Genomic DNA, 23433 nt, shown 5'->3' on the forward strand with positions numbered 1-23433 from the left:
TCGGTTCTACCTGAGGTCCTCACTCAGGTCCTCCGACCTTCCTTTGACCTTCCTTTGTTCTATTTTCGCAGGCTTTTCCCTTCCTTATCTTTTAGCCACCGTCATTCTGGACTCCTTTTCCCTATTCTAACCACCTAACAGTTATTATTCGCTTAGCCAAAGTAACTGTTAGGGGAAGTACACTGAGGGAAACCACCCACCCTGGCCAGGCACTGTCTAACCATGTAACCATTTGCATGAGCTGTTTTATGACAGGAGGTCCGTAAGAAACATGGAACTAATAAGCCACCACCAACTGGAAGAGATCAGGAATGGTCAGAAGGTGACACCATGTGTCTAACCAACTCCCAGAATCCTTCTCCCTGACGTCCATCTTGGCTGAGCAATGTGTGTGCCACCAGGAAGGACTCTGAGTCAGAATGATTGGCCAAAGACAACCCAGAAACTAAGCCCATCACCATAAAATCTGAGACTGTGAGCCACGTGGCAGAGCAGTCCTCCTGGGTTCCCCTTAGCCTGCTGCTCTCCACCCAGGCGCCCCTTCCCAATAAAGTCTCTTGGTTTGTCAGCACATGTGTCTCCTTGGACAATTCATTTCTGAATGTTAGACAAGAACCCCATTTGGGCACTGGAAAGGGTCGGTCCCTCTTCCTGCAGCATAACCATGGAAGACTTCAAAGGTAGTACAACATCTTAATAAAACTTGTACCATGGACGAAATTCTTTTCATAGATTCCACTTTCCACAAAACTTCTTTTTACTTTCTGTATCTTTCTCCATTCAGAATCAGTCGCCTGTAAGCCAGACCTCCTTCCCCCACCCCTCCCTTCCCCCATTATAATTACTATTTTTTTTTTTTTTTGGCCTTAAATCTAAGGCAATGAGGACTGTATCTCAAGGATATGATGAGTTAACTTCAAGCTTTTTTTTTTTTAAGGCAAGTTTTTAACATGCTAGAGGGTTTTATTTGCATATGCAAAAATAACTGTTTTTATAATTTCAAAAGAAATTTTCTCTTAGCCAATTTTCTCCAGAATCTAAAGAATATTGTGGCCACATTGTTGTTGGGGCCGCTGGGAGGAGGGCAAGAGGGATTCCATCTTGAAGATTGTCAGCCATTTTAAGGCAGGAGGTGAACTGGGCCTGAACCTTTCTGCTGCTGCTAAGTCGCTTCAGTCGTGTCCGACTCTGTGCAACCTCAGAGACGGCAGCCCAAGAGGCTCCCCCATCCCTGGGATTCTCCAGGCAAGAACACTGGAGTGGATTGCCATTTCCTTCTCCAATGCATGAAAGTGAAAAGTGAAAGTGAAGTCGTTCAGTCGTGTCTGACTCTTTGCGACCCCATAGACTGCAGCCTACCATACTCCTCCATCCATGGGATTTTCCAGGCAAGAGTACTAGAGTGGGGTGCCATTGCCTTCTCCTGAACCTTGCTAACCATCCTTAAAGAAAAACCAGGAAACCCCCTCCCAGATGGCAAATAAAGATTGGAAGTAAAGGTCAGGTAGTCTCAGTTAGATAAACAATAGCATCTGCACCACCATATTGTAATTGTTAATTCTTCTGCACCTGCATGTTGTAAAAATAATTACTAACATGACCAGTCATGTAGCGGAGGGCATAGAACCAAGTCCTCCAAAATCATCAGGGTCCTTGTTGGGAACCAATTCCCCTGTCTTGAGTGTCCTCCCAGGTGTGTTTTGTGACTCTGGATTCTTCAACACTGTCTTTTCTCTTTCAGCGTTCTTAATATTGATATTGCCTTTTAGAAGTAGAGGTACTTCATATATAATATGTACACAGATATAAAGAGGCAGACCAGAGTTCTCACTGTTGGTTTTCAGTCACTCAGTCATGTCCAACTCTTTGTGACCCCAGGAACTACAGCACACAGGCTTCCCTGTCCTTCACCATCTCCTGGAGCTCACTCAAACTCACGACCATTAGGTCAGTGATGTCATCCAACCATCTCATCCTCTGTATTCCCCTTCACCTCTCGCCTTCACTCTTTCCCAGCCTCAGGGTCTTTTTAAGTGAGTCTGCTGTTTGTGTCAGGTGGCCAAAGTATGGGAGCTTCAGCTTCAGCATCAGTCCCTCCAAAGAACACCCAGAGCTGATTTCCTTTAGGACGGACTGGTTGGATCTCCTTGCAGTCCAAGAGACTCTCAAGAGTCCCCTCCAACACCACAGTTCAAAAGCATCAATTCTTTGGTGCTCAGCCTTCTTTATGGTCCAACTCTCACATCCATACATGACTACTGGAAAAACCATAGCGTTGACTAGACAGACTTTTGTTGGCAAAGTAATGTCTCTGCTTTTTTATTATGCTGTCTAGGTTTATCATAGGTTTTCGTCCAAGGAGAAGAGTCTTTTAATTTCATAGCTGCAGTCACCACCACCACCTGGAGTGATTTTGGAGCCCAAGAAAATAAAGTCTGTCTCTGCTTCCATTGTTTCTTTATCTATATGCCATGAAGTGATGAGACCAGATGCCATAATCTTCTTTTTTTGAATGTTGAGTTTTAAGCCAGCTTTTTCACTCTCCTGTTTCACTTTCATCAAGGGGCTCTTTTTTATTCCTCTTTGCTTTCTGCCATGAGGGTATTGTCATCTGCGTATCTGAGGTTATTGATATTTCTCCCAGCAAACTTAATTCCAGCTTGTGCTTCAACCAGCCCTGCATTTCTCATGATGTACTCTGCATAAAAGTTAAATAAGTAAGGTGACAATATACACCCATTGTTACCGAGTCAAATCTCACTCTGCTTTCTGCACAATAGGCCAATGAATCCGAGAGACAAACTGTTGAGGCAAGGAAGATGCTTTAACCAGGGACTCGAAGACTGAGAAGATGGCAGGCTAGCACCTCAAAATAACCATCTTACTGGGGCCTGGATGCCAGGTTCTTTTATAGGTCAGAGAGAAAGAAGTAATGAGGAGCTGAAGTCAAAAGGCAGAAGAGAGAGGGAGATGCAGTAGGGAAGTATAGAAAAAGGATCGTCAGTCTTGTAAAACATTTCCAAAGGAATGTCCAGCCTTCAGAAGAAGTGTTAATTAATCTCTTCTATTCACAGGTGGGCAGGGACAAACTCTCTCTCCAAGAGCTGAACAAAGGCACTTTAATTTACAGTCCAGAAGAGGAGCAAGATCCTCTAGGCAAGCCATTGAGTATGACTATAATATTAAAAGCAAGTCAAAGAAACAGTTTCCAACATGGAGTCAGAATTGGTTTCTTCTCTGCAGCACCTTGATGTACTCCTTTCCCAGTTTTGAACCAGTCCATTGTTCCATGTCTGGTTCTAACTGTTGCTTCTTGACCTGCACAAAGGTTTCCCAGGAAGCAGGTAAGGCGGTCTGGCATTTCACCTTCCCTCCCTCCTTTGAGAGATCTCATGGCTTCATTTAAAAGCTTAGTTATGAATCAGGGATTATCATATAAACTTACTAGTTTATAAGCAGTTGGTATACACTAAGGTTGTGTCAGGTGAGAGTATGCTCCTCAGTTCTGTCTCATCACAACAAAGATTTGGAGTGACGGATATTAAAGCCCTCCGCGTGTCACAGCTCTCGGGTCTTGGACAGATCGTGTTATAGCTCTCAGGTCTCAAATGGACCGTGTGATAGCTCTTAGACAAATCAGTGTTACAGCTCCATGTTACAGCTCTATTTTATTTAGATAATAGCAGGAAAATCCATCCTGGAGGCATGAGGGCATGTTGACCCAAAGACGCAAAGAGAAGAATGCCCTGACGCGAGAGACTGCCCTATGCAAATTGGACTAGCCAGGAGTGCTGTCTGTTCTACCTGAGGTCCTCACTCAGGTCCTCCGATCTTCCTTTGACCTTCCTTTGTTCTATTTTCTCGGGCTTTTCCCTTCCTTGTCTTTTAGCCACCGCCATTCTGGACTTCTATTTCCTATTCTAACTACCTAACAGTTGCATGTTCAGATGACTGAGGTCAGCTATCTGTAAGTTTGGCTGAGGAACATTTTAGTCATTTACATTTAAAAGTGTCGTTTTTTCCCTTGGTTGCAGGTCCTTGAGTCCTGTATTTATACTCTGGTTTAGACATTTGCAAGACAAAGACACTACTTGCTTTTTCAAGGAACAGTTCTGTTTAAAAAAAAAAGAACAGTTCTGTTGCCTAAAGCTACTAAAATCAGGGACAAGATTTTTAATCAAACTGATTTAGGAAGTTCTATGTTCCATAACTTCAGAGTTAAATTATTATGCCTTCAAAGTTTGTATAAGGTATTCAGCACAGACCTTTCTGAATTTATAAATTGAGCCAAAGCAAAATTCCTATTTTTATATAAGAGGTTCTTGGATCCCCAGAGTCAGGTAGAGCTGAGGAAGTCAGGCCCTTTTTGCCTAACTGTTCCAAAATTATTGCTGGACAGATATCTCAGTGTAAATTTTTCTAGCCTCTTAAATATATAACTTAAAACTAGGGTAAATAGAACACACTTATTTGGATTTTACTGTTGGGGACCAGTAGGGAGCCTCTCTTGGCTCATTAACTTTAGGTAGTATAATAATGTCAAATTTTGTTTTAATTACATAAATGTCCATTCTATTTATCCCATACCAAATAAACATAAAAAAAATTTTTTTTTAAAATTTCTGGAGAATCTTTTTTCTTTTTTTTTTACTTTACCTCCTTGTAAAGTAAATAATAGCTAGATTTTCCTTCCAAATTCTTCCTGTTGATATTCTTAATTGTTCTTATTAGCATCTGTAAGAGACATTGAGGGGAACTTCACAATGACACTATCTAAACAAGTTTCTTGGGCTTCCCTGATAGCTCTGTTGGTAAAGAATCCACCTGCAATGCAGGAGACCCCAGTCTGACAGGAGACCCTGGTTTGATTCCTGGGTCAGGAAGATCCCCTGGAGAAGGGATAGGCTACCCACTCCAGTATTCTTGGGCTTCCTTTGTGGCTCAGCTGGTAAAGAAGATGCCTGCAATGTGGGCAGACCTGGGTTTGATCCCTGGGTTGGGACGATACCCTGGAGAAGGGAAGGGCTACCCACTCCAGTATTCTGGCCTGGAGAATTCCATGGACTATACATGGGGTCACAAACAGTAGGACACCACTGAGTGACTAGCGCTTTCTTTCTTTCACAAACCAGTATCTCTCCTTCTCAAGTTAATTAGACTTTTGCTTTATCAGTCAGTTTGGTTCAGTTGCTCAGTCTTGTCCCACTCTTTGGGATCCCATGGACTGCAGCAAATCAGGCTTCCCTGTCCATAACCAACTCCAGAGCTTGCTCAAACTCATGTCCATCGAGTCAGTCATGTCATCCAACCATCTCATCCTCTGTTTTTCCCTTCTCCTCCTGCCTTCAATCTTTCCCAGCATCTGGGTCTTTCTAGTGACTCAGCCTTTGAATCAGGTGGCCAAAGTATTGCAGCTTCAGCTTCAGCACCAGTCCTTCCAATGAATATTCAAGACTGATTTCCTTTAGGATTGACTGGTTTGATCTCCTTGCAGTCCAAAGGATTCTCAAGAGTCTTCTCCAATATCGCAATTCAAAAGCATCAATTCTTCTGCACTCAGCTCTTTTTATGGTCCAACTCTCACATCCATACATGACTACTGGAAAAACCATAACTTTGACTGTACAGACCTTTGTCGGTAAAATAATATCTCCGCTTTTTAATATACTGTCTAGGTTTGTCATTGCTTTTTTCCCAAGGAGCAAGCGTCTTTTAATTTCATGGTTGCAGTCATCATCTGCAGCCGTTTTGTCACTGCTTCCATTGTTCCCCCATCTGTTTGCCATGAAGTGATGGGACCGGATGCCATGATTTTAGTTTTCTGAATGTTGAGTTTCAAGCCAGCTTTTTTACACTCCTCTTTCACTTTCATCAAGAGGCTCTTTAGTTCCTCTTCACTTTCTGCCATAAGGGTGGTGTCCGCAGGCCAGAAACTCTGTGCCCTGTCATGGTCCAGGCATAGGTTAGAAAAGAATTTCCAGACATGAGACAGAATGAGAGGGAAATGAAGTTTATTAGAGTGTGAGACGCTGTTAGAATAGCGGGCCAGCTCAAGGGAGAACCGGAGTTGAACAGGGGTCCTTAGTTCACTTTCATAGCCAGGGTACAAGGAGTGGGATAGGGGTCTTGCAGGTCATTTGCTGATTGGATAAGGCACGTATACTGGGTGGGGGAAGAGTAGGGCAAATACCTTCTGCCTATAGGGTAGGAGGGGAGACAGGTTGTAACTATTAATAGTTACAACATGAGGGAGGGAAGGATGATAAGGGTCTGGTTTTTCCATTTCTGCATTCCAAGACCCTCCTGGGTTTTATCTGCTCTTTTGTCCTTGGGTCACCATATTCCTCCCTCTCTTTATTTTTAGGGTCAATTCTTTGGCCCCTGTTGATACCCCACTCATGTCTAACTATCTACCTATTTCCCTTTTCAGGCATTTGGGAACCCAGTCTCAACGGAAAAGGGGCAATGACTGCTCTGACTTCAGGCTGCACAGGGGCATTGTGGGGCTCTGGGTTCCCTTTGCCGGCTCTCTGTCAGGGTGCATTTACAGAGGGAGATGAGAGTCCATGGAATGATAAGGTGACTTGTTTCAGCATTGTCTAGGTGTTGGTCAGGGAATATTCCTGTCATACTACCACTTTAGATTTGTTGTATTCTAGAAGAAAAAAACTTATCAAGAAAGTCAAAGGTACATGGCCCAAAGATTAATAGAAATAGAAAAGCTGCTCAGGGGCTAGCCAGGAGAACCAGGGCCAGACATTGGTTCATGACGTTAGTGTTTCTCTGGGTGCAAGAAGAGGCAAGAATTTGGGCTCATAAAATATTTACCTGAAAACCACCTGACTATCTGAAGGCTGGTTCTTCTGGGTTTTTCCCAGAGCACAGAGTGCCTTATTTCTAATCTCCACCCTGAACTCCTTTCAGGGGGTGTTGAAGGTCAACAGCTTGCAGTGGTCATGATTTAATCTTTGTAGAGGCAGTGGCCAGTGCCAACTTCCAGTCAGCAGGGTCCCTTCATAGCCCCATATCTGACCATGCTTTGGGGCATTTCGTGGCCATTTGTGTCCCACAGTGCAGGGAAGATTCATTCCCAGGTCTACTGAAGATTCCATTGACAGTCCACTCAATATGCTATTACTAGACCAGGCCTTGGCAAGAGACAAAAGTCTCTGGACCATTCCTGTCTTACTAGCCTCTTGGTCCAGGGAAATATTCCCTCTTGTTGCTTCTTCCCATATCTAGAGTTGCATTATTACAATCATTGATCTCATATGGAACTGCATATCAGCATTTTATCACAGGCTCAGTCACACATTTAGTAACATAAGAAACAATCTTCTGAAACAAGTGACATAGAAAATAATATAGCTAGCAGTCATTAGTAAGGTCACAAGCAAGAATTTAAGTCAATTACAAAACAAGTTTGGTTACAAAATGGGAAATGTGGTGAGAAGGATAAATCAGCTTAGGCTGAACATGCACACATTACTATATTTAAAATAGATAACCAACAAGGACCTACCATACCACACAAGGAACTCTACTCAATATTATGTAATAACCTCTATGAGAAAAGAATCTGAAAAAGAATGAATATATGTATAACTGAATCACTTTGTTGTATACCTGAAACTAACACAACACTGTAAATCAACCATACTCTGATTAAATTTAAGAGAAAAAAAAAAAGAATTTAAGTCAAGAACTTTTGTTAGATATAACCCAGTATACCCCAGGTCATCTGACTTAGTTAAATGATTATAGCCAGTTGTTAATCTCTTGGTTGTACCTCATGGAGTATCTGATCTATATCTGAAGGTTGGTTACTGAGATAAGCTTTAGAAACAAACTTAGCGTGTTTTTTAAAATAACTTAATCTTTTAGCAATATAACATAATAACAAGGAACTCTCTCAGAAGTGAGTCTTAGTAAACACTAGACCTTAATTAACAAAACTAGAAACTTGGTTTAAAAATTAACAAAACTTAATATTCAATGAAACATGATTTTCTCATTATGAGGGCATTAACCCTGTAGCCAGGGAAGACTTTAACCCATCAAATAAAAATGAGGTTTGTCAGGGAGCCAGGAAAATCCAAGTAGCCATCTTGGATTTCCCATAGTCCTGACTCTTTGATTTACAGCTATTGTTCACCCATTTTTAATTCCCTGATTTAGGAGTAGACTGTTGCCATGTTTTAAGAACATCACAATATCAAAAGTCTAACCGTGAGGGCTTATTTTTTGTAGAAGCACAATAAGCTTTGTCTACATGTACTATAATCTTAAATAATGTTTATTTGCTTTACCAAAGTAACAAAAGACTTTAAAAACAAATATAAATCACTTAAAGGCAAAGAAATTCATAATCTGTTATCAAAAGCTTCACTCTAAGAAAACTTTGTTCTCTTAACAGAGAGAGTAAACTAAATTCTCATCTGTTACCAGTTTACCAGATAACAAACAAACAAAATTTGGTTATTGGTTACTCTTAGAAAAGCCTTTTCCATAAACCTTGAAGGTAGTAGTATTCCTGCAAAGGGATCAGAGTGAAACCATAGAAGGCATGTTTAAAGGCTGATTAAATTGCAATTGACAAAGCAACCTGGTCATTGCTGTGACTTGTAACACTTTAACATGATAACTAGAATTATAACTGACAACATTATACCAGGACATATCAGATTTTCATGAATTCCACATAATTTTAGGATATCTATATTAGTAACATCAACCATAACAGTATAACCTGAGATTTATCACCCCTTCAACAGTACTTCCCATGTAATTTAACATGTCCACTGAACCTAGGTAGTTTAATACCTCTTTGGGATGTCTCAGGGGCCCTCTGAAGCATCCCGAAGTTAGCTAGAAGTCAAGTTATTTAGGAAGTTTTGTCAATAAATATCAAAGGGGTTTGTAACACTCAGTCAGATAGAATCATATAGATCACTGTGAAATATATTCACTTAGCCAAAGTAACAAAGAAGATTTCAAAGGTAAACATAGAGCAGATCACTTCAGAGGTAAAGAAACTTAAAATCCATGACTAAAGGCATTTCAATATCTCAAGAAAACTTGTATTTATGCACAAAACTCTTCCCTTGGGGTCCACTTTCTATAAAACCTTCTTATCACTTTTTATACCCATTACTTTGTTCTCCCATCCTGAAACAGCCACCTGTAAGTCAGACCTACTTCTATTTCCCTTCATAAAATGTCATTTCATTCCTCATACATTCTTTACTGGAAACACACTTCCTACTTTTCTTTAGCAACCAAGAACTGACCTTTGTATTAGCATTCTATGGATTGGTAAACATAAATACCAGTGATAATTTCCAAAAAAAAAATTTGCTTTCTTATAGAGAATATCTCAGGATGGCACCAAACACTATTCATTAATAGTCCAAAATCTTTAAGGGTGTTTGCTATGACCAGTGCATTCTCTTGGTAGAACTCTATTAGCCTTTGCCCTGCTTCATTCTGTACTCCAAGACCAAATTTGCCTGTTACTCCAGGTGTTTCCTGACTTCCTACTTTTGCATTCCAGTTCCCTATAATGAAAAGGACATCTTTTTTTGGTGTTTATCCTAGAAGGTCTTGTAGGTCTTCATAGAACCGTTCAACTTCAGCTTCTTCAGCATTACTGGTTGGGGCATAGACTTGGATTACCTTGATATTGAATGGTTTGCCTTGGAAATGAACAGAGATCATTCTGTCGTTTTTAAGACTGCATCCAAGTACTGCATTTTGGACTCTTTTGTTGACTATGATGACTACTCCATTTCTTCTAAGGGATTCTTGCCCACAGTAATAGATATAATGGTCATCAAGAAAATTAGAGATACCAAGGGAACATTTCATGCAAAGATGGGCTCGATAAAGGACAGAAATGGTATGGACCTAACAGAAGCAGAAGATATTAAGAAGAGGTGGCAAAAAAAAAAAAAAAAAAGAAGAAGAAGAAGAAGAGGTGGCAAGAATACACAGAAGAACTATACAAAAAAGATCTTCATGACCCAGATAATCACGATGGTATGATCACTCACCTAGAGCCAGACATCCTTGAATGCGAAGTCAAGTAGGCCTTAGGAAGCATAACTATAAACAAAGTTAGTGGAGGTGACAAAATTCCAGTTGAGCTATTTCAAATCCTGAAAGATGATGCTGTGAAAGTGCTGTACTCAACATGCCAGCAAATTTGGAAACCTCAGCAGTGGCCACAGCACTGGAAAAAGTCAGTTTTCTTTCCAATCCCAATGAAAGACAATGCCAAAGAATGCTCAAACTACTGCACAATTGCACTCATCTCATATGATAGCAAAGTAATGCTCAAAATTCTCCAAGCCAGGCTTCAACGGTATGTGAACTGTGAACTTCCAGATGTTCAAGCTGGATTTAGAAAAGGCAGAGGAACCAAAGATCAAATTGCCAACATCCACTGTATCATAGAAAAAGCAAGAGAGTTCCAGAAAAACATCTACTTCTGCTTCATTGACTATGCCAAAGCCTTTGATTGTGTGGATCACAACAAACTGTGAAAAATTCTGAAAGAGATGGGAATACTAGACCACCTGATCTGCCTCTTGAGAAATCTGTATGCAGGTCAGGAAGCAACAGTTAGAACTGGACATGGAACAACAGACTGGTTCCAAATAGGAAAAGGAGTACGTCAAGGCTGTAATTGTCACCCTACTTATTTAACTTATATGCAGAGTACATTATGAGAAACGCTGGGCTGAACGAAGAACAAGCTGGAATTAAAACTAAGGGGAGAAATATCAATAACCTCAGATATGCAGCTGATATCACACTTATGGCAGAAAGTGAAGAACTAAAGAACCTCTTGATGAAAGTGAAAGAGGAGAGTAAAAAAGTTGGCTTAAAGCTCAACATTCAGAAAACGAAGATCATGGCATCCGGTCCCATCACTTCATGGCAAATAGATGGGGAAACAGTGAAAACAGTGACAGACTTTATTTTTGGGGCTCCAAAATCACTGCAGATGGTGATTGCAGCCATGAAATTAAAAGACGCTCGCTCCTTTGAAGAAAAGTTATGAGCAACCTAGACAGCATATTAAAAAGCAGAGACATTACTTTGCCGACTAAGGTCCGTCTAGTCAAAGCTATGGTTTTACCAGTAGTCATGAATGGATGTGAGAGTTGAACTATAAAGAAAGCTGAGCGCTGAAGAATTGATGCTTTTGAACTGTGGTGTTGGAGAAGACTCTTGAGAGTCCCTTGGACTGCAAGGAGATCTAACCAGCCCATCCTAAAGGAGATCAGTCCTGAATATTCATTGGAAGTACTGATGCTGAAGCTGAAACTCCAATACTTTGGCCACCTGATGTGAAGAAGTGACTCATCTGAAAAGATCCTAATGCTGGGAAAGACTGAAGGCAGGAGAGAAAGATGACAGAGGTTGGATGGCATCACCAACTCAATGGACATGAGTTTGAGTAAACTCCAGAAGTTGGTGATGGACACCAAGGAGGCCTGGTGTGCTGCAAAGAGTTGGACATGACTTAGCGACTGAACTGAACTGAATTAATGTTTCAAAATCTTATTTTATTTGGAAATGACATAGCTATTCAATAAACTTCTATCACTTAGTTTAGCACAACTCTAGAAATTCAGGTTACCAAAATCTAGACAGACTGTTTTAGACAGACATTTCTAAAGTATTATTATTAATAGTTTATCTAAAACATAATATCTCATTTGTGTATTTTTTTGAAGTTTCTTCACTTGAAGTACTTTCCTTGCTGACAAACTTGTAACATATATAACAATATTAAAATATTTAATTTATAATAAACCTAGACACAATGAAAATATTATGCTTAATGTTAACAACTCAGACCTGTCTATATCAGATTAGCAAACAAACATTAATACTAGATATTTAATATTATTTCCCAGTTCATGTGAATCTGAAATTCATTTAGGTTAATTTCTCTTGTATTAAGAATTGTCTGATTTGTAAGCACTTACTTTTCTTTAGGCCAATTAGAACTCATTTACAACTTCAGCAATATTAAAAAAAAAAAGTCAAAAGACACACACGGAGACATACATAAATCCAGACAGACAGAGATCTCATAATTTTCCACTTGAGATTTAAAATGTTTCTTTGACCCCTCCGCCCCTCCTTTTTTTGCTTGAAGTTCTAATTTACCCGAGGCTGAGGTCTCAGGCAAAGTGGGCTGTGTATTTCAAGAACATGGAAAGGGTTAACTTCAAGCTTTTCCCTAGGCAGGCCTTTTAACAAGCTGCTGCTGCTGTTGCTGCTAAGTCGCTTCAGTTTGCAGCCTACCTGGCTTCTCCGTCCATGGGATTTGCCAGGCAAGGGTACTGGAGTGGGTTGCCATTGCCTTCTTTAACAAGCTAGTTGTTTTTAATTACATATGCAAAAAGAACTGGTTTTGCAGTTTCCAAGAAAAAAAAAATTGATTTTAACCAGTTTTCTCCAGAGTCTAAAGAATATCATGGCTATCCTGTGTCAAAAAGTCATCTTTCCTTTCTGTAGTCATAGTTTTATAGCTAAAATATAGATCAAATAGTGCTCAAACTGACTCTGATATCAGGCGCAGATCATCTGATAAAAATTTTGATTTGTCCCTCTGGTGGGAAGTGAGGTCTCAGTCCCATCAGAAGACTCTGAAGGAGTGGGAGAAGCTTGGTCCTTCCCCACCCTGAGAAACTGGAGTATTTAGAAGGGAATTCTTTAGAATGTTAGGAGAGTTTTTGATCCCTCAGGCTTTTGAAAATAGGGGAAAGCCCTGAACCAAAGGGAACCCCAGAATTCTTTCCTAGAGGTCATGTGGATATGAAAGGTCAAGTAGGGGTCATCTAGGAAATCTGATGGAGAGAGATAGAGGGCGACAGGAGATAGGGAAGCAACAGAAAGACACACGTGGCATGAGTCTCTCAAATCCGGATTCTGCCTAAGGGCCATGAAGGACTGACCGTAAGAAAATTCTGGCATTTGGCAGCGGCTAGAGGACACGGTCAAGATGCAGTGGTTGCTGTGTTGGTGCGGAGACCCCTTGAGCAGGTCTCCGGGCTGCTGAGGAGGCGGTTCCATCAGACCGCACCGGCTGCACTGCAGGTGACAGTTCGTGAGGCTATAAATCAAGGCATGGATGAGGAGCTTGAAAGAGATGAGAAGGTATTTCTCCTTAGGGAAGAAGTTGCCCAGTACGATGGGGCATATAAGGTTAGTCGAGGCCTGTGGAAGAAATATGGAGATAAGAGGATCATAGATACTCCCATATCTGAGATGGGTTTTGCTGGAATTGCTGTAGGTGCAGCTATGGCTGGGTTATGGCCCATTTGTGAATTCATGACCTTCAATTTCTCTATGCAAGCCATCGACCAGGTCATAAACTCAGCTGCCAAGATGTACTACATGTCAGATGGCCTTCAGTCTGCGCCCGTAGTCTTCAGGGAGCCCAATGGCGCCTCAGCAGGTGTAGCTGCCCAGCACTCACAGTTTTGCTGCCTGGTATGGGGATTGCCCAGGCTTAAAGGTGGTCAGCCCCTGGAGTTCAGAGGATGCAAAAGGGTTTATTAAATCAGCCATTAGGGATAACAACCCAGTGGTGGTGTTGGAGAATGAATTGATGTACGGAGTACCTTTTGAACTTCCTTCAGAAGCTCAGTCAAAAGATTTTCTGATCCCTATTGGAAAAGCCAAAATAGAAAGGCAAGGAACACACCTAACTATAGTTGCTCATTCAAGACCTGTGGGCCACTGCTTAGAAGCTGCAACAGTGCTGTCTAAAGAGGGAATTGAATGTGAGGAGACAAATTTGCAAACCATCAGGCCAATGGACATTGAAACAATAGAAGCCAGTGTCATGAAGACCAACCACCTTGTAACGTGGAAGGAGGCTGGCCACAGTTCGGAATAGGAGCTGAAATCTGTGCCAGGATCATGGAAGGCCCTGCGTTCAATTTCCTGGTTGCTCCTGCAGTTCATGTCACTGGTGCCGATGTGCCTATGCCTTATGCAAAGATTCTAGAAGACAACTCTGTACCTCAGGTTAAAGACATCATATTTGCAATAAAGAAAACACTAAATATCTAGTTTGGAGTTGAAGTTCAGGTCATTGGAATTTACTTAAAATACTTGCTGACTCTTCATCTGGATTGTCCCATAAGACCTTTTAATTCATAAAGTTATCTCTGAAGCAACAACAGATTTTTTTTTACTGGGAAGAAGTTTAAATGTGTTTGTGGTAAAACTTTCCACTCTCCTAAGTTCCATATTTTTTTGGTCTGTTACAGTACCATGTTCTTTGAATAAGATTCATGTGCAATTTTACCCTCTCACTGGAAGAACATGGTGGAAATGTGGCAGAGTCCTGATGAAAGATATACTCAAAAAAGGATAACTTATATGTAAAAATTAAAAGCATTTAATCTACATTTACTGTTAAGATTGTTTTGATAAGGAATAAAGGAATTCCTAACTATGGGGAAAAAAAAAATTCTGAGCCCTTTCCCTGCTTTTGGCAAAAGCTAGTGTGCCATTCACAAATGCTAGTGTGGTTTTGTTGTTTTTTTTTTTTTGGTCCCTCAGTTTGTATTGGGGCCAGGACTTTTGCAGCTGGGCTGAAATACAGGGAAAATCCTGTTGCAGGCTGGAAATTCTACGCCCCAAGTGCCCAGACCGAAATAGGGAAAAGTTCCATTTTCAGGCTGGAAACTCTGCAGGCTTAAAGGTGTGCAAAAGTCCGTTTGATGTTATACTATTCCTGAAAATTACACTCCTTTCAGGATAATTTATTTACATATTCTCATTTAAGGCAAGGTTGTCAGAAACAGAGAGAAAACTGCCATAGGAAATCAGTTTAATTTCCATCTAAAATAAGACACAAATGAACTTATCGATGAAACAGAAAAAGATTCACAAACTCAGAATACAGATGTCTGTGGAGATTTGGTTTTGGGTATTGCCAGACTGAAGTAGTAATTAAGAAATAAAAATCACTATGTATAGTGTAAGAAAAATAATAGGATACCATATAGCAGAGAGAAATATAGCCATGATTTTGCAATATCTTTAAACGGTATATATTTCATGAAAATACTGAATCACTCTGTTGTATCCCAAAGCAAATAGAGTAATGTAAATCAACTGCACCTCAACTGAAAGAGTGGATGGATGGCTACAAACACAAGAAATAATACTCAAGAGTGAAATTTCGCAAAATAAAAATGGGAAAAGTTGAGGAATAGAAACTCCCATCAAGAAATTAATTTGGATGGGATTACTAAAAATCTCCATTGTTTCATCCACTAGAAAGAACAATTTGGAAGATCTTTGAAAAAGATCCTCTGCTTTTTAATATGCTGTCTAGGTTGGTCATAACTTTTCTTCCAAGGAGTGTCATTTAATTTCATGGCTGCAGTCACCATCTGCAGTGATTTTGGAGCTCAAATGAGGAAATGGAGCCCAAATCTCATCCAAAGAGGATGAGGTAGTTGGATGGCATCAATGACTCAATGAACAAGCTCTGGGAGATGGTGAAGGAGAGGGAAGCCTGGCATGCTGCAGTCCACGGGGTCGCAAACAGTGGTATATGACTGAGCGACTGAACAACAACATACTACTAATAAGAATTTGAATATTTACTGTGGGCTAAGCCTGTTCTAAGTGCTTTATGTTTACTTTCTCACAGAATCCTCACAACAATTTGATAAGTGTAATTACTGTCCATTTCTCCCTTCACAGATAAGAAAATTGAGGCACAGAGAGGTCAAGCAAGTACTCAAGGAAGGGACAGGACTCAAATGTGCAATTTTGATTCGAGAGTCTTGCTCTCTTTAACTACCAGAGTGTCTTTGTTTATGTATTTGTAGTATTGTGTTTGTAAATTAAAAAACTGGTCACACCTCTGCCCTGTTTCTTCTGCTGAAAGTTTCTTCTACTTACCTACATAAATCTCTAATCCCTTAAAGGGCCTTCAATAGTGAGTCCTACCCTGAATAAAGGGTTCCAACTTTCAACCTGCCCCTCTGCTGCTGCTGCTGCTAAGTCACTTTAGTCGTGTCCAACTCTGTGCAACCCCATAGACAGCAGCCCACCAGGCTCCCCTGTCTCTGGGATTCTCCAGGCAAGAACACTGGAGTGGGTTGCCATTTCCTTATCCAATGCATGAAAGTGAAAGTGAAATCGCTGAGTCCTGTCAGACTCTTAGTGACCCCATGGACTGCAGCCCACCAGGCTCCTCTGTCCATGGAATTTTCCAGGCAAGAGTGCTGGAGTGGGGTGCCATTGCCTTCTCCAAACCTGCCCCTCTATTTTACTCTAAATACTCATAGTATTTTATTTTACTTTAAATATCCATAGTATTTCTCTAATATATTATACAATTTGCCAATTCACCATATCACTTCTCTTTGTTGCTCCCCACTATTCCCTAACAGGGAAGCCTGGCATGCTTCAGTCCAAAGGGTCACAAAGAGCCCCACACGACTTAGCAACTGAACAAGAAAAACCTTCCCCCATCCTACCACAAGAGCTCCACTAAATCAGGGGTTTTTATCTGTCTTTCTAAACCATGTATCACAATCTGAAAAGGTACTGGCCCAAACTAGGTGCGCAGCAAATATTTGTGGAGGAAGTGAATTTTTAAAAACATAGCATGATTCCAATTTTACCTTATTTTAAAGCATAAACATGTATACACATGTGTAGGGGGAGGGAGAAGAAGAACAGTCAAAAATGTTAATGGTGATTTTGTGATATTTTTCCTTCTTTATGTTTTCCTGTGGTTTTATTCCCCAAACTCGATGTGAAAATGTACTATCGCATCATAAGAAAACTGCTTTTTAAAACGTCTCTTCTAAATCTCGGGTGGCATACATTGCCAAGCACAGCGAATTGTGTCTACTGCAAGTTGCACGAAGCCATTTTTCTGTAATCAACAATTCAAAAGGCATTGATGGTCTTTGAATAAATTACTGGTTTAAGCAATTGCCCGGTATTTTGTGGTGGTTAAACGTTTCTTAAAGGAATAAGAAACCTTGCTTCGGCGGGCGACGGCGTTATCCTTGGGGAACACACCCACCTAGCAACCGGGAGCGGAGCTGAAGCCTGGCACTGTGCCTTTAATTCCCGGGTTGGGAGGGGCGGTGGAGAATTTCCGCTCCCGTACTCCCACCGCGGCCCTGGCGGCAGCTGTCACCTGTAAGGCGAGCACCGCGCATGGGGGATGGAGTCCGGCGCCCATTGGACAGACTGTGAAGGCAGACACCTACCCCGAAGACTGGGGACCCCGCGGGGCGGCGGCGGGGGTCGCGCGCCGCGGCCCCCGGCTCCTTTCTCCAGGAGACTGCCGGGCCCTGCTGCGCTGGCATGACCGAGGTCCAGCTTCAGGGACACGCCCGTCACGTCTCGGTGAACAAGATCAGGTGAGACTGGCCGAGGCGGACCTGACTCCCGGAACCCCGGCTCCCTCCTCCGGCGGCGCCGCGACGTCCACCTTGCCCAGCAACCGGGAACCGCAGAGTTGGTGGGAGCGGGCGGCCTGGCTCCCCCCTTGCGGGGCGGTAAGTGACCATGGCGCTGGCCGCGGCCGCGGCTGCTGCGGCCGCCGGAGTGAGCCAGGCGGCGGTGCTGGGCTTCCTGCAGGAGAACGGCGGGAAGGTGCGCAACTCGGAGCTGCTGAGCCGCTTCAAACCGCTGCTGGAGGCCGGCGACCCACGCGGCCGCGCCGCCCGCAGGGACCGCTTCAAGCAGTTCGTCAACAACGTGGCCGTGGTGAAAGAGCTCGACGGCGTCAAATTCGTGGTGCTGAGGAAGAAGTCGCGGTCCCGCGACGGACCCGAGCCCCCGCCCTGCTGCTTCCAGAGCGCCCCGGAGGCACCAGCCCCGCCGTCGAAGGTCACTTCTGTCTTACAGGAGGAAACCGCGGCCTCGGGGGCTCCGTCCTCGTCCTCGGCACCGAGGGCGGCGGAACCGGCGGAGGACCCGGCCCCGCCATCAGAGCAGCAGGACACCGCCGGGGCTCCGGCCTCAGAGACCACTCAGGGGCTGTTGTTAGACCCGGCCTGGCAGTCAGGGGTGCCCTCGGACCCCCAGATTCCAGCCTTCGAGCTGGCCCAGCCCCCTGAGGGTCTCTCTGAAGACGTGGCCCCACCGTCCACGGCGCCGTCGGAGGCACCCTCGCCCCATGTAGAACCGCCAGACCCGGAAGCTGCGCCTCGGGAGCCACCACCACCCACTCCGCGCCCTCCGCCACAGAAGCCCTGCATGCTGCCTGTGCGCTGCGTCCCCGGCCCCTCGGCGCTGCGGATCCGGGCTGAGGAGCAGGGCCTGCGCAGGCAGCTGTCGGAGGAGCCCAGCCCGCGGAGCTCCCCGATGCTGCTGCGGCGGCTCTCGGTTGAGGAGTCCGGCCTGGGCCTCGGTCTGGGCTCCGGCCGCTCCCCTCACCTGAGGCGTCTGTCGCGCGCCGGCCCGCGCCTGCTGAGCCCCGACACCGAGGAGGCTCCGGCTGCCCCGCCGCCGTCCGCCGTGCCCCTGGAGCCGGCCGAACACGAGTGGCTAGTGCGGACGGCTGGGGGCCGCTGGACCCACCAGTTGCACGGGCTGCTGCTGCGCGACCTCGGCCTGGCAGCCAAACGCGACTTCATGTCTGGTTTCACGGCCCTGCACTGGGCCGCTAAGAGCGGCGACCTCGAGATGGTGCAGCAGCTGGTGGAGGTCGCGCGGCGTGGGGGCGCACGGGTCGACGTCAACGCGCGCTCGCACGGCGGCTATACGCCGCTGCACTTGGCGGCGCTGCACGGCCACGAGGATGCGGCCGTGCTCTTGGTAGTCCGCCTGGGCGCGCAGGTGCACGTGCGCGACCACAGCGGACGGCGCGCTTACCAGTACCTGCAGTCGGGCGCCTCGTATGCTCTGCGCCGCCTACTTGGCGACCCTGGCCTGCGAGGTTCGACTGAACCCGACGGGGCTGCTGGTGGTAGTGGCAGTTTTGCGGCCCGGCGCCCCGTGCAGGTGGCGGCCACCATCCTCAGTTCCACCACCAGCGCGTTTCTGGGCGTCCTGGCTGATGACCTGATGCTCCAGGATCTGGCTCGAGGCATGAGGAAGTCAAGTTCCTTAAGCAAATTCTTGGGAACCTCGCCCATGGCTCCTCGTAAAAAGACAAAGATCCGCGGCAGTCTGCCAGCCTTTTCAGAAATCTCTCGTCGACCCACTCCGGGGCCCTTGGCTGGGCTAGTGCCCAGCCTACCCCCAGCAACCTGACGGTTCCCAGGGTTACGACTTGGTGGCTCTAATCGCCCCTCCCTCTCACAGTCAAAGCCTGCCCAAGACCATGGTCCAACACTTTTGGCTCCATCGTGTCTTCAGCTTTGTTCACTGCAGCCTGTTTTACCCAAGTGGGCCCTTGCCTCCAGCTTCTTAATCTTTCTCCAGAGATAGGATTCAAGATCTCAGTGAGAGCCTCCTATGAAGAACTCTGGAAATCAGGCTTGAACCTTGGAGGAGATTTGCAATTAGGATCAAAGGTTCAGGGGCAGCAGCTGGTCTGGCCCCTGAATGATTTAACCCAATGCCTCTGCCTCTATATACTTCCAAAGCAGAATTACAGCTTTGTGTGATGATAGATTATTTGTCAGCTTTAAGATATGCAGTGCATTTGTAATTTGATGCTTTTATTCTGTTTTTAAGTTGAAATGAGGTAAAACAACTTTCATAAAATAACCTCTTGAAATTATATTTTTCCAAAATGCTCAGACATGTTCAATCTTTTGCTAAATATTTTGCAATTCTATTTAAAAAGAAAAAAAACGATCAAGATATAAAGAAATTTAGTCCCAACCAACAAAACCCTTGAATGGTTATCTACCTCATTTTAAGCAATCAAGATGCCAATCTTGAACACAGAAAGTGACCATTGTGAATGTAGTTAATTTCAGTTATACTGTGAATGCTAAATATTAGAAAACAAGTGCATCTTGGGAGTAAAAGTGATTTAACAATGAGAGAAAAGAGACATTTTTGGCAAATACTTTTAATTTGTGGTTGTCTTTATGGTGAAATGTATCTTTGTCACTGGTCGCTGGCTACTTTGATATGGCATGAATATTTAACTTTTTAAAATTTGATTTGTGAATTGCACCATTGTGCCATGTTTCTGAATCTATGGCTTTCAAATCTGGCTGAGGCTTTCACTGCAGTCGGTGGATATTCAAAGAAAAAAAAAAATGTCGTAGCCTAACACCAGAAAAATAACTGGTTAAATAGTAACAGATACAATTAAGGAGCAACTATTTTATAAGAAAGTTCTATACAAGCAAAACTTATGTGGTAGCCATTTTAAAAAGCCATCTGAAAGCAAACAACTTATTTCAAAATACCAAATGCAAAATCTCCTTGCTCAGCGACCTTAGAGAGGGGTAGCTTAATTCACCTGTATCTTTGCTCCTATTTGTAATTGAGAAGGTTTTAAGTATTGCCAGGATTTCTCAGGTTCAACCCAGCGTGATTAAAATGGCTCTTTCCCCATTTTAAAGATATGGAGTCTATTTGCTCAACCAATCTTTTTAAAAAATATCATATTGTAATAATGCTCTGCTTTTGCAAATTGGGTTTGCATGTGATTAGTTATACCAAATAGTTTTTGTGACCAGGGTAGTGGGGCTCCCCTCCCATATATGTACCAGTGAGGCCTCTGAAAATTATTTAAGGCAGTCCTTCCTGGAATGTTTTGATTTAACCAATGAAATAAACATTTTCCCATTTTGTTCCTGCTGTGTAATGCTGTACTTCCCTTAAACATTCTATAGCACTTGCTACTATATTTGCCTTTCTTTTCATTACTTTTATCCCCATCCTTTTGCTTCTTTCAAGCATTCTATTGAAAGAATTTGGATTTCTCTGCAAAGTAAAGGAATCAACCAAACATGGATATGATAGCCAAAAACTGTAGATAAAGGTAGGCCCTGATCTGGCCTCTCCCATCTTCCTTGCCTGGAACTCTAGCTAAGCTGCATAAATTATTTCAAAATGCACATCAAATCGTCTGCCTCTGTGAAAAAATAAATGACAAGAGGCAATAATTAAAGCAATCTGAGTAGCTGAAGGTCTAAGAATAAAATATTAGAAATTTTTCATAATGAAAGAGAAACTTGACTGAGGGTAACAAAGGTCACACACACAGGTATGACTGGCTTTGAGAAAGACAAAATGTAAACCAGCATAGTAGCGATAACAATAACTAATGTTTATGGCACATTTAAATCAGAGGAAGATTCTTAAACAGCGGAAGAATCTTTGTGTTTCACAAGGGTGTGCTGCAAACCTTCCAAGTGAAGTAAAAACATTTGGCAAGAGTTTAGGGTCAATAAGCTTAGCATGCAGGTGTGAGAAATCACTGCTTTTCCCTTGCAGGCTAAGACTGTCTGAAACTATAAGGGAAGTTAGTAGGAAATTATGGTTTGATATGCATATGGGAAGTTTTCAAGAAGAATATCTGGTTAACGGGAGGCATACCTGTGGAAGGGTATTTCCAACAAACGACCCCCCCAAAAAAATAGTTGTTCATCGATTAAGGCAATTTATCTGGTTAAAATTATCACAGGAACAGAATCACTCCTCTTAATGGGGAAAGAGTTAATTGCTGATGTAGATGTGTATGACTCACATCCACAGCAAGCTTTTTAATACAATTGTACATTTCCTCTCAGGAGGATGGAGGCTATTCTTGAGTATGTGTTACATACCTAATGGAGACCAGGCTATGTTGTTGTTCAGTTACTCAGCTGTGTCCGACTCTTTGTGACCCCATGGACTGCAGCAAGCCAGGCTTCCCTGTTCTTCACAATCTCCCAGAGTTTACTCAAGCTCATGTACATTGAGTTGGTGATGCCATCCAACCATCTTATCCTCTGTTGTCCCCTTCTCCTCCTGCCTTCAATCTTTCCCAGCATCAGGGTCTTTTTGAGTGAGTCAGCTCACCCCATCAGGTGGCCAAAGTATTGGAGTTTCAGCTTCAGCATCAGTCCTTCCAGTAAATATTCAGGGTTGATTTCCTTTAGGAATGACTGGCTTGATCTCCTTGTGATAAAAGGGACTGTCAAGAATCTTCTCCATCACTACAGTTCAAAGGCATCAATTCTTTGGCACTCAACCTTTTTATGGTCCAGCTGTCACATCCATACATGACTACTGGACAAACCATAGCTTTGACTAGTCAGATTTTGTAGGCAAAGTAATGGCTCTGCTTTTTAATATGCTGTCATATTTAACAGCATTTTAATATGCTGTCTAGGTTTGTCACAGTTTTTCTTCCAAGGAGCAAGCATCTTTTAATTTCATGGCTGCAGTCACCATCCACAGTGATTTTGGAGCCCAAGAAAATAAAGTCTGTCATGTTTCCATTGTTTCCCCATCTATTTGGCATGAAGCAATGGGACCAGATGCCATGATCTTAGTTTCCTGAATGTTGAGTTTTAAGACGGCTTTTTCACTCTCCTTTTTCATCTTCATCAAGAAGCTTTTCGGTTCCTCCTCACTTTCTGCCATAAGGGTGGTGTCATCTGCATATCTGAGGTTATTGATATTTCTCCCCGCAATCTTGATTCCAGTTTGTGCTTCATCCAGCCTGGCATTTTGCCTTATGTACTCTGCATATAAGTTAAATAAACAGGGTAACAGTATACAGCCTTGATGTACTCCTTTCCCAATTTTGACCAGGCTATGCTGCTGCTGCTAAGTCACTTCAGTCGTGTCCGACTCTGTGTGACCCCATAGACGGCAGCCCACCAGGTTCCCCTGTCCCCAGGATTCTCCAGGCAAGAACGCTGGAGTGGGTTGCCATTGCCTTCTCCAATGCCTGAAAGTGAAAAGTGAAAGTGAAGTTGCTGAGTTGTGTCCAACTCTTTGCGACCCCATGGACTGCGGCCCACCAGGCTCCTCCATCCGTGGGATTTTCCAGGCAAGAGTACGGGAGTGGGGTGCCATTGCCTTTCCCAGACCAGGGTATGGGTAATGCATACATAACCTGTGTTTACTAAGTGTTAAGCACGGTTCTAAACACTTTGTAGGTATTCACCACCACCTTACAATGTATGTACTGTTAGTATCTTGGTTTTTAAAGTTAGGAAGCCTAGAGAAACTGTAAGTAATCTGTATGGCCTCAAGCTAGTAACTGTCACGGTCAGGATGGCATCCTGGTGCTCTTTCCCAGTAAAGCATCCTGTTAAAGAAAAGCAAGGTGGTCTCATTTCAGCTCTTTATTCATTTAGTGACCTTAAGCAAGTCACCCAATTCTCCAAGCTCCATCTCTCTCTCTGTGGAATTGGCAGTACCTATCCTACAGGCTGTGGGGAGGGAGGAGCACATGGAATGAGTAGGTAGAGTTGTCTGTGAACTGCAACACCATCCTGAAATATTACTAGGAGTGCG

General features: G+C 43.3%; 2 protein-coding genes across 2 annotated transcripts in view; both read left to right on the forward strand.

Moving 5' to 3' along the window:
- LOC128051017 (pyruvate dehydrogenase E1 component subunit beta, mitochondrial) overlaps positions 1 to 14141 on the forward strand; it is a 29186-nt gene extending 15045 nt beyond the window's left edge. The window contains 3 exon segments of the mRNA XM_052643520.1: positions 13001 to 13499; positions 13501 to 13889; positions 13892 to 14141. Of these exon segments, the coding sequence (XP_052499480.1) occupies positions 13001 to 13499; positions 13501 to 13889; positions 13892 to 14097 (1094 nt within the window). The 3' untranslated portion in view covers positions 14098 to 14141.
- Positions 14142 to 17577: 3436 nt separating this feature from the next.
- Positions 17578 to 19269, forward strand: SOWAHA (sosondowah ankyrin repeat domain family member A). The gene has a single exon (XM_052644348.1). The coding sequence runs from the start codon at positions 17578 to 17580 to the stop codon at positions 19267 to 19269; it is 1692 nt and encodes a 563-aa protein (XP_052500308.1).
- Positions 19270 to 23433: the final 4164 nt, after the last annotated feature.

The sequence above is a fragment of the Budorcas taxicolor genome, chromosome 7 (genome assembly GCF_023091745.1).
Source record: "Budorcas taxicolor isolate Tak-1 chromosome 7, Takin1.1, whole genome shotgun sequence".
NCBI classification, from domain to species: Eukaryota; Metazoa; Chordata; class Mammalia; order Artiodactyla; family Bovidae; genus Budorcas; species Budorcas taxicolor.

Excerpts from the sequence above, each read along its gene's own strand:
- SOWAHA (XM_052644348.1), top strand. The coding sequence starts at position 17,578 with ATGGCGCTGGCCGCGGCCGCGGCTGCTGCGGCCGCCGGAGTGAGCCAG.